General features: G+C 50.1%; 1 protein-coding gene across 1 annotated transcript; it reads right to left on the bottom strand.

Moving 5' to 3' along the window:
* Positions 1–4,475: 4,475 nt before the first annotated feature.
* Positions 4,476–7,665, bottom strand: FOXB2 (forkhead box B2). Its single transcript, XM_081213342.1, has one exon. The coding sequence runs from the start codon at positions 7,064–7,066 to the stop codon at positions 6,044–6,046; it is 1,023 nt and encodes a 340-aa protein (XP_081069468.1). The 5' UTR covers positions 7,067–7,665; the 3' UTR covers positions 4,476–6,043.
* Between the last annotated feature and the right edge of the window lie 2,283 nt (positions 7,666–9,948).

The following is a 9,948-nucleotide window of genomic DNA, read 5'->3' as shown; positions in this document are numbered from 1 at the left end:
CGCGGGCAATTAGCGCGACAGCCCCCTACGTTGGCTTAGATGCGTCTTCTATAGTGACACCCTCCCCCTTTGGCCCACAAGAAAGGCTGATTGCCCCCCTGGGAGCCAGCGCCAGCTCTGCACGGGGAGTCTGGCAGCTCCTGCCCGAGGTCGGTGCCAAAGAAAAGGGCCACCGCCGCGTCCCTGGGCGCTGCCGCCGCAGATTGCATGGCAGGCAGCAGATTTCGTGGTGCCGGCCTGGCTGCAGCGTCGTCTGCAGCAGCAAAGCCCAACTGTCAGGGATGAGGCTCCGGCGACGGGCGAGAGCCTCGGGCAACGTCCAGCAGCGGGGCGGGAAACAGAGACCTCCGGTCCTGGCTGAATCCCGCTGGCGGAATGGGGAACCTTTCACCAAGGCGCAAGCTTTCGCGGACCAGATACATCTCCTGAAGTGGGCAGCCAGAATAAGCATGTCAGTCTTTAAGGTGCTTCAGGTTGCTGTAACTGACTGCTAACTTCTACTACTCTCAAGACATCCCAACGGAATAGCACCTCTGGATCCCTTAACTAACATTTTGTAGGCTTCAGTGGAAGATGCGGGGAGTCCGTGGGTGAGAGAAAGAATGGGCTACACTAAGGACTCCTCCAGTTCTTGATCTCATTGTTCTGTTGCTGAATCAATGCCCTAATCCTGACCCTAAACGCGATTTCAGGAAATGGTTCATACTTCCATGTGACACTTTCAGAGTTTTAAATCACTACCTCACCCTGACTATTTCTACAGAACTGGACCCGCGCATGGAGGCGCCTCCCCCCGAGTTTTTATTCTCTGTAGGACAACAGTTGCCCTTTGGAACTGACCGTCTTTTGTCTCTCCGAACTCAAATCCTCGCCTCAGACTCGAAGCCCAAGTCAAGCTGGATTAGCAGCAGTTAACAAGAATTTTTCTCACTCATTCCTGTATCAACTCTCCCCAACATAATGCCCGGGGGAGATAAATGTAACAATCTATGGACTATGTAGCACAGGATTTCATGGGTGTCTTAAAATAACAGTAGTCCAACTTTCAATTTCTCAGTCCTTCTCAAATGAAGAATTGTGGAAAGTACTGGAATCAGCAGGTGCTTTTATTTCTCAGAAGAATGAAGGCTTACTACCTCAGGTCTAATAGTCTCCGAAATTTGAAATGGCATCCACCCTGGGAACTTTCGGCCCCGTCCCGCTTCCCTGGTTCAAGTCGACGTGACGACAAATAACGTGGGCGAGGAAGCCTTGCGAAAAGCCGTGTTACCGTACTTTATTTAGGAGTGCATTACCTAGGGAAGGAAAGACTTGGTTTCTAGATAGCATGTCATTTAAAAACACTGCCTCCTTAACTTGGAAGCAGCTCTTACCCCTTAAGCACCATAGAATTGGGGTGCGTGCGTGCGTGGGTGGTTCCGATCCAGCTAAAGTTCTGATGAGGATGATGAGGATGATGATGATTATTATTAGGTTTCAGTAAGCCCTCCTGCCTGCTCCAACAAGTCCCACGATTTATTTCAAGCCTTAACCGGCTGGGGCCCATGGTTCTGGGGAGTGAGGGGCGTAAGACCTTGAAACCTGCCTGGAAAAGGTTGCGGGTCTCTTGTCCTTGCGATAAGAAACTCCCTATCGCAAAGCCAGGAACGTTCGCTCGGAAGTTCTGCAGAAATCAGCCCGGAAGCGAAAAACGTCAAAATGTCCACTTGAGATCAGTCAGGTTTCGCCTCGTTCTTCGTGTTCCTTCATTACTTCTAAGGCTCCTACAGTTTCCTCATAGCGCATTATATTTTCTTGAACTGAAATTAACTTCGCTTTCCTTTGCCGGAAAAAACTCAGCACGAATATCCTGATTGCTGCATCTCTTTGATGTGGTCTCTGCCTCTTTTGAACCAAAAAGCAAGCGGAGAAATACTTCCTCTTACAAGCAGGGAAGATAAAAGTCTTCCATTCGCCGTTATGCCGAGAACCGAGTTTCCAAACCGAAACAATGCTGTGATTCCTCTGCGGCTGACATCAGACGAGAAATCTGTTCACGGTCCTCGCGAACACAAGGGGGCGGGGGGCCCCCGAGAAATCATCTCCAGCCATTCCTGTTGGTTATCGGAGATGATCACAAGGATTCTACACTTGTTACCTCAAGTGAATGGCAAAAGAGATGGGGAAGCGGTGCGGTGGCCACAGTCGTTTAAATGGATGGGTAGAAAACAGTCCCCAACGACCCGTGAATTATATTAGACTGCAAACGTGCGTTTTAGCCGGAGACTTTAGCTGAGGATGGAAAAACTGGAAAATATCAATAGACTGACTTCCAAGAATTCGTAGAGAACTTTCCCCCGCTCCTGGACTCTTAAGAAGGTCGTACTTGTTCCACCCAAACAGTGTTGTTGTTGTTTTTAGAAGTCAGGGAGTCTCTTTAAGCCTAATGTGAACTATGAACTCAAATTCTATTCTTACTTAACCCAAAGTCCGGTGTTATTAATTTATTTTCTGTTAGGAAACTAGGAAACTGAAATGAGTAATGTAGAAAACAAACAAAAAAGGGAGCATTTTTATCTTTAAAGTTTTTAAAATAATAATAATAATAATAATAATAATAATAATAATAATAATAATAATAATAATAATAATAATATAATATTCGCCCCACAACCTGGAGAGAAACCTGTGAAATATAGTAAGTATCAGGTTTTCGTAAAACAGTTGAATCGACCCGAAAATGAATTATGGCATGTGGATGAACATTTTCTGATTTAAGGGGAGATTGATGCGTTTAACGATAACTAATGCATAATCTTTCCACAATAGGAATGCTGCACGCTTTCCTGGGAGTAAGTCCCATTGAATTAAATGGAATTTGCTTTTGAGTACATATGTATGGGACTGCATATACCTGGCACTACAAATATGGACTCGTGTTCTCACCCAACTTTTTAGACCTCTAGGTTGCTGAATGATGAGGTGAGTGACTTGATTCCAAAGATGCCAAGATATTAGAAGAGGAGGCCATGGAGAGGATAATGGCTTGCTTTGCCCTTTTAATACTCTGATCCTTAGTACATCTAACTGAAGGATTAAAATTAAAAGAGTTATTTAAATCAACAATGCATTTTCTTATACTGTACGGGTATTTTGAATGGAGTGGCAGAATTCGCAATGCTAGTGAATGGCTTTACTTTCCCGCCACCGTGTCTGGAAAGGAAGCATGGCACTCCAACCCTCAATTCAGGCACGTTTATTCGGAAGCGAGCCTCATTGACGGCAACAGAATTAACTTCGGACCAAGGATGCTTATGGCCATAACTCGAAATTAGAGCCGGCAGCGCAGATGCGACTAAGATTTAAACCAGTGTCAGTTTTAATTATCTTCCACGTTCAGCACGTTTTTTTTCCGTGGCGCTTATTTCCACGTAGGACCGCGAGCCATCACTGAGTTTGTACAGAGGGACTAATGCAATCTTACAGCCCAGGGCTAACCATGTCTACTCAGAAGCAAGTCCTATTGAATTCAATCCCAGGTAAAGGGCGGGATTAGGATTGCATGAATACAAAACTCCTGGGCCAGAACGAAGAGCAGAAGCGTTTGAACAGGCCGGCCTCCCTTGTCGAAACTATTTCCAGTGTCTGAGCAGACTGTTGCCGCAGTGTAAAGCCCCTCCTTATTTACTCCCAATAAATTCACAGAAAACGAGTTAGTCTTTTCTACTACACACATCCTTCCTGCCCATACTTTCAGAAAGAGTTTTTACCTTCTATAGAGACTCTTTTTACACCCCGGTGCTTGCATTAGCAGAGACGCAAAAGCCTCTGTACATTTGAACTAAAGGCAAGCTAGGAACTCCAGATCTAACTGGCCCATCGATATCCAAGCACAGCAGTCGGTCTTCTTGAAATAAACTGGCCCTCCTTCCAGTTTATTGTAAGAAAAGTCTGTTCTCCGGGTCTGCGCGATCCAGGGCACTTTTCAACAGAATTCTCGCGGTTTTGTTGCGACCAGCGCTGGTTAACGCCTTGCGCGCTTTGCCCGAAGTGACTCGCTAACCTGTGGATCAGACCTTCCTCAATTCAAGAGAACACATTCCAAACTCGGTTGCGGCATATGTGGGAGCTTTCTAGCGCACACAGCTCTATAAACCACGGATTTTTAAGAGGGAGAAAAGAACCCCCTAAGCATCGGGGTTAGAAGGAGGAAGCCAACAAGTCATATTTTAATTGAAATAATGATGTACAGTAAGGCAGACAGGAAGCGCCGACAACAATACTTCACAAACCAGCTAGGACTCAGAAATCCAACCCAGAAGAAAGTTGTGCTCGGGAAATGGCTGCTTGACCCATTCCCTAGCTCTCACAGAACTTTCTTCTGCGTAAAGTGCTTATCATGTAAGAGTTGTGCCCCCCCCCGCAGGTCCTCACCCTCACCCCCCCCCCTCCATCAGCATTTAATTTCTAAATTCAAGTGGAGTAAGAACAGACCGTTGGAGCCTGTGAAAAGCAGCCATGTATGTATGTATACCAGTAGGGATAATAAAGGTGTTGTAATAAGCATACTTACAAGAAAGAGGATTTTTTAAAAAATGCTTTCGGAACAGAGTAATGATGAGACAGGTCTTGCACGTTTACACAACAATATTACACCAAACGCGTAAACTTCACTAAAGAACGCTATGTGAAATTTCCACTCGAAAAAATTGTCTCTATATGTCATCGTTCGACACATTTTTTCAAACCGAAATAGACTATCAGACAGTTCTTAGGTTTCAAAACCCATTTTAAACTTTTAATCCCCGCTCATTTCTCCTTTAAAGTTTAGGGTTTTAATCTGTTGCTGGTTGCTGCTGTCAGCGTTAATACTGTATATATTTGGTCACATTTTGGGGCGGGGGGTGGGGAGGTTGCAGATTCGGTGTGAATCTGTATTACCAATACACCCATGCAGGACTTTTCTCAATCCATAGTACACATTTCAGTTTGAACCAGGTTTCCGAAAGGTTAGTTCACCAAAGAGTGAGCAAACGGTTCCAGGCAATCTCCTAGTTAACCCTATTCCTAAATTTTATATTGGCTCACTTCTCAAAGCTACCTGTGCTCCTCCATCTCGACTTGCCACTGGGGCTGGATCTATTATTAGTAGCTTGGAATAGGCAGTGCAGACCTGGGAGATGAAGAGTTCTTGGTAACTCTAAAGCTAGCAAAAGGAAGTTCCAGTAAAAGATGTCACGGCCTATCTCACGGAAGGAGCCCAAATGAAGACCATGGCGACGTTCCTATTTATTTTTCAAGCCCCGGATTGCACAGATTGATGGTCATGCTTAAAATACTTTTTAGGCATAACTTCCTGAAATAATACCAGCTAGACTCCCCCCCCCCCCGCAACACCCTATTCTACAATACGTTTACGTTAAAATAAGTCTCACTGAAGCCAGTAGCACGGCCACCAGACCACACAAGAAAATAATTCGGCACCTCTTTTCTAAACACAATCTGAAATTATGTCTGGGCTGATTAGACCTTCCAAGGAACTTCCTTTAAGGAATCGGCTTCGCGTTGAAAACTTTACATCCTGATACCTGGGAGTATTTTATTATTTCCGTGACTCCAGTGGCGCTTACTTTCAAGGAAGTGTGTTAAGGGCCTTGGTTTTAGGTCCCGATCGTAAAGGGTTTCTTTCTTTCTTTTTAGGGAGGGTGTCGTTTTGTGTAGCATTTCAAGCCTGGGTGCAGCTTTGAGAGTTTGATGATCAACATACTTGCTAAATGATCACTAGCAATCTGATTTTTAAAAATGGTTTAACAGTTTACACCGAGACCCTTACCTGAACCTGGCTCTCGACAAACTGATTGTACAACAATTAAAATACAGAGCTTGAAAGAATGAAGATGACAACGAGGATCAGAATAAGAACAGAGCAACGATCTTCCCACACACTCCGCTGCGGCCAGGCTTTTGCCCTTAATATCTGTGTTTCCTAAAAGGCGAAGGGAAAAGCAATGCCGCCCCCGCTCATATAGGCGCCCCTCTCTGAGGAATGGGCCGAGGCGGAATGTCAGGAACTTTTGCCTTCCGAGGAGTTTGTGGGAGTCTGTTCGAGAAGGGAAGAGGAGGAGCTGGGCGAAGCGGACCGGCAGAGCTGTTGGGCCACCTGGCTCACGGCCAGGGCGGGAATGGCGGTGGCCGAGGAGATGGCCGGGGTGGGCTTGATGGGCACCGGGATGGCCGGCAGCGTCTGCGCGGGCGGGTGGCAGAGGGCCTTCATGGGCACGCCGAAGGGTCCGTACTCGGCGGGGGAGAGGGGCAAGCCGCCGCCGCCGCCGCCGGACTCCATCACGCCCACGTGGGGCCACACGGAGCTGACCATGGTGCTGATCTGCTGGCTGGCCACTGGGTAGCCCAGGTGGTGCATGACCGAGGCCAGGGGCAGCCCGCCCCCCTGGATCACGCCCTTGTAGTCTCGCCCGATGAGGTTCTCGATGGCGAAGGGGTGCTTGAAGCCCGGCGAGGAGCTGTAGGGCTGGAACTGGGGCAGCCTCCCCACAGCCGCCGCTGCAGCTGCAGCCGCAGCAGCCATGCTGGAGTCTGGGTGGCCTTTGGCGGCTCCTGGAGGCTGCAAAGAAGGAGGAGGAGGAGGAAGAGGAGGCGGCTGGTGCGGGTGGTGCGGGTGGAAATAGTGGCTGAGGTGCGGGTGCAGGACGCCCCCTGCCTTGCCCGCCGCCGGCATGTGGGGCTCCGGCCGCGGCACCTTGAAGCGCTTCCTGCGCCGGAGGAAGCTGCCGTTCTCGAACATGTCCCCGCAGTCCGGGTGCAGCGCCCAGAAGCTGCCCTTGCCCGGCTGGTCCGGTCGGCGCGGGATCTTGATGAAGCAGTCGTTGAAGGAGAGGTTGTGGCGCAGCGAGTTCTGCCAGCGCTGCGTGTGCTCGCGGTAGTAAGGGAAGCGCTCCATGATGAACTTGTAGATGTCGCTCAGCGGGAGCATCTTCTCGGCCGAATGCTGGATGGCCATGGCCGTCAGGGAGATGTACGAGTAAGGGGGCTTCTGGTCGCTGTAGGAGCTCTTGCCCGGGCGAGGCATGGCACTGGCCCGCCCCGGCTGAGACGCACGGAGAAGAAGAACCCGCACACTCAGATCTCTCCCCGACCGCGAAGGAGCGCTGCTCCTCTCACGGCATCACTGGTGCAGGCGGCAATGGTACGTCCAGCCTTCCCGGCAGTCCTTCCCCGCAGATCTGCGACCCCGGGCGGAGAATACATACTGCGAGCCCACCCCCTTTAATCCGTATCTCTCCCCTCTTTCCCCGTTCTTTCCCTCTAGGACTGGCTCTGCAATGCTACATACAAAGCCGGTTCACTGCTCCCGAATCAAGGTGCTTTCGAACCGCATCCTCAACCGTCTCGCTCCCGCCGGCGGGACAGAATCCGGCAACTTCTTTGACATGGGTCTTTTTCTGAACTTCCCCCCTCGCCATGTCTCACTACTCTGCGAAGAGCTTCAGCCCATAGTGGGGAGGTGAGTCTCACGGCAGAACTCAATGCCCGGCGAGCAGCGCCTCGCTCCGCGCAGGAACCGCTCCAAGCAGAGCTGCCGGGGCCCGTCGAAGAAGCCGCTCGGCGCAGCGCACGGTCCTCGCAGGGCGCAAGCGGCCCCTGCACGTTCCCGCGAAGGAGACGGAAAAGTCACTCGCGGCCACCTGGATTTAGGGGATCCACTGCTGGCAAGGGTGCCTTGTGGCTGGAGTTTCTGCCGTGGCCTTTACGCGGGGAGCGGGTGGGGAGCGGATTGGTGGTGAGTGCTTGGCCCGCGGGATCCGCTCGAGGAAAGCAGGAGCTGCTGGGAACTGCCAGGCAGCTGCGTCCGGTGCGCTTGGCCGCCGCGCAGCCTGGAGGCAAAGCGCAGAGGTCGGCGACGGCGGCTGGAGAAGGCAGCGTGGCAGGTGGGCTTCTGGCTCGGCAGAGCTTCCCGGCTCCGTTTTGTGACGATCCCTGGCCGGGACAGCGAAGCACCCCGCCCAGTTCCAGCTTCTTTAGCATCACATGACAGAGGCTTAGGGAACATCAGAAGACACGGATCGCATTCTCCAACCCCCCCCCCCCCGCTTAACTCTTTAAGCGGACAAGGTGGGGCCAGGGACACGCGCAGGGAGGCGACGCTGGAGGGAGCCGTTAAATCGCTTCTCTGCCTCCCTCCCCTCCTCTCTCAGGATGGCAAGGAGGCGACCTCCTCCTCCTCCCTCCTCCGGCTCCCCAGCGCCCACCACTCACAGCCGCTTGAACTCCATGCCGCTCGGTTTCGCTCCTGTCCTGGGAATCTCCCCCGCCTGCTCCTCTCTGTAGAGATGGCGATGGCTCATGGCTGAGCTTTCTTGTTATTGAGAAGCGATGCCAAGGAAAACAGAAACGCCTGTTCGGAACCCGAGTCGAGGTCTCGACTTCTGAAATGCTGAACTAGAAAGGTTTTTGGTGAGGCAGCCTTAGGCTTTGTGTAGAAAATAGATTAATTACACCTCTTCCACCTAGAATTCCCTTTCCATGGCTTAGTGAGCGACATAGTCCAGTCCTGAGAATGCTTTCTTGGAGTGAACCCGTGTGTTAATGGGATAAGTATGCATAGGATTACAGATGTCGTGTATTTAGCGACGAAGGCTGGAATCCTGGATACACTTCCTAGGTCCTCTTTAATTCAGAGGGGCATACTTCTGACTGAGTAGACCTGCGTGGGAGAGGTCCAGCATTCCCCGTTCAAGAGCATTTAGGTCTCAGCGAACCCAACAAGATTTGCTTCCAAGTAAAAGGGTGTGTGATAAGAGCGGAAGACGGATTGAAAGATGGACGCTGAAGTACGTTCAGCGGACATAATAGAATTATAGAGTTGAAAGGGATCCCTGCGGTCATCCAGTCGAGCCCAGGATTCCTGCCCACAGCAGTTCACTTAAACCAATGGATTGAGGAGGAGGGGCGAGATCCACTTTCCACTTGACTTGATGGGGATACTTTTAGTGATGGTTGGTGGACAACGCTATAAGTTACATCCCATCTTCCTTGGAAATCTATCCTATTCATTTCAAGACATTTTCAAGGCTTAAAACAGAGAGTCTGGTCCGCTGGCAGCTTCAATGTATTCTAACGAAAGCTTAGGGTTGTGTGTCATTTGTCTACCTCGTTCTCAGCAGGATATTGGAACTATGTTCCATCGACATCGAAGCACGTGTGTAAGACTTCGCTGAATATGACTAAATAAACTTTAAACAGTAGCAGAACTAGCGATCAGATCCAGTTCGCTAGTTGTCTCGCCAGCAAGAAGGGAGCAAGAAGTGTTTGTGCACCAAAGGCTTCCCACCTTGATCTTTGCGATTGAGGAGCAGGCGCCCTGCGCGTGCCAGAGATTAAAAGGACCTGAGTTGATATGGAGGCCCTGGGAGAGGAAGTTTCTTGGAACTCCTACCGGCGTTTCAGCGCTCTCTCACAGTCACACTCACACGTTACCCACGAACACGTATTTCACCGTGCTTAGTTCTTGACAGATGACCCGGGTTCCATCTGGTCTTCACGTTCACTCCTAAACAGAGAAGCGGGGAATACTCGCGAAACGGGGGGCGGGGGGAGCTTCCAAGCGCTTCTTTAAGAGCACAACCGCACATCTGCCTGGCTTCATCATTACGCTTTTAAGGGGAAGTAAGATGGAAGAAAAACACGCAACAAGGAATGCGAAATTCGCTGAATGCCTTTCTTGTTCTTGTAACAGACTTTAGACTGCAAGTTATTCAAACGACGCTTATGCTTTTTCAGTTCAGCGAAAAGGATACCCGTATTTTTTTATTTTTTTTTAAGTATTAAGTGGTCCTAAACCGATGGTTCCGCATTGCTGGAGAAACTGTCACGCCCTGACCAATCAAGTTCCCCGTTCCCCGCTCTGCTGGCTATTGAAACCAAGAGCGCTACAAAATAGTAAAGAGCAGA

Source organism: Podarcis bocagei (genome assembly GCF_964188305.1).
Source record: "Podarcis bocagei genome assembly, chromosome: 11".
NCBI classification, from domain to species: Eukaryota; Metazoa; Chordata; class Lepidosauria; order Squamata; family Lacertidae; genus Podarcis; species Podarcis bocagei.
The sequence above is the reverse complement of the archived record's forward strand: the minus strand, read 5'-3'. Positions and strand labels throughout refer to the sequence as shown.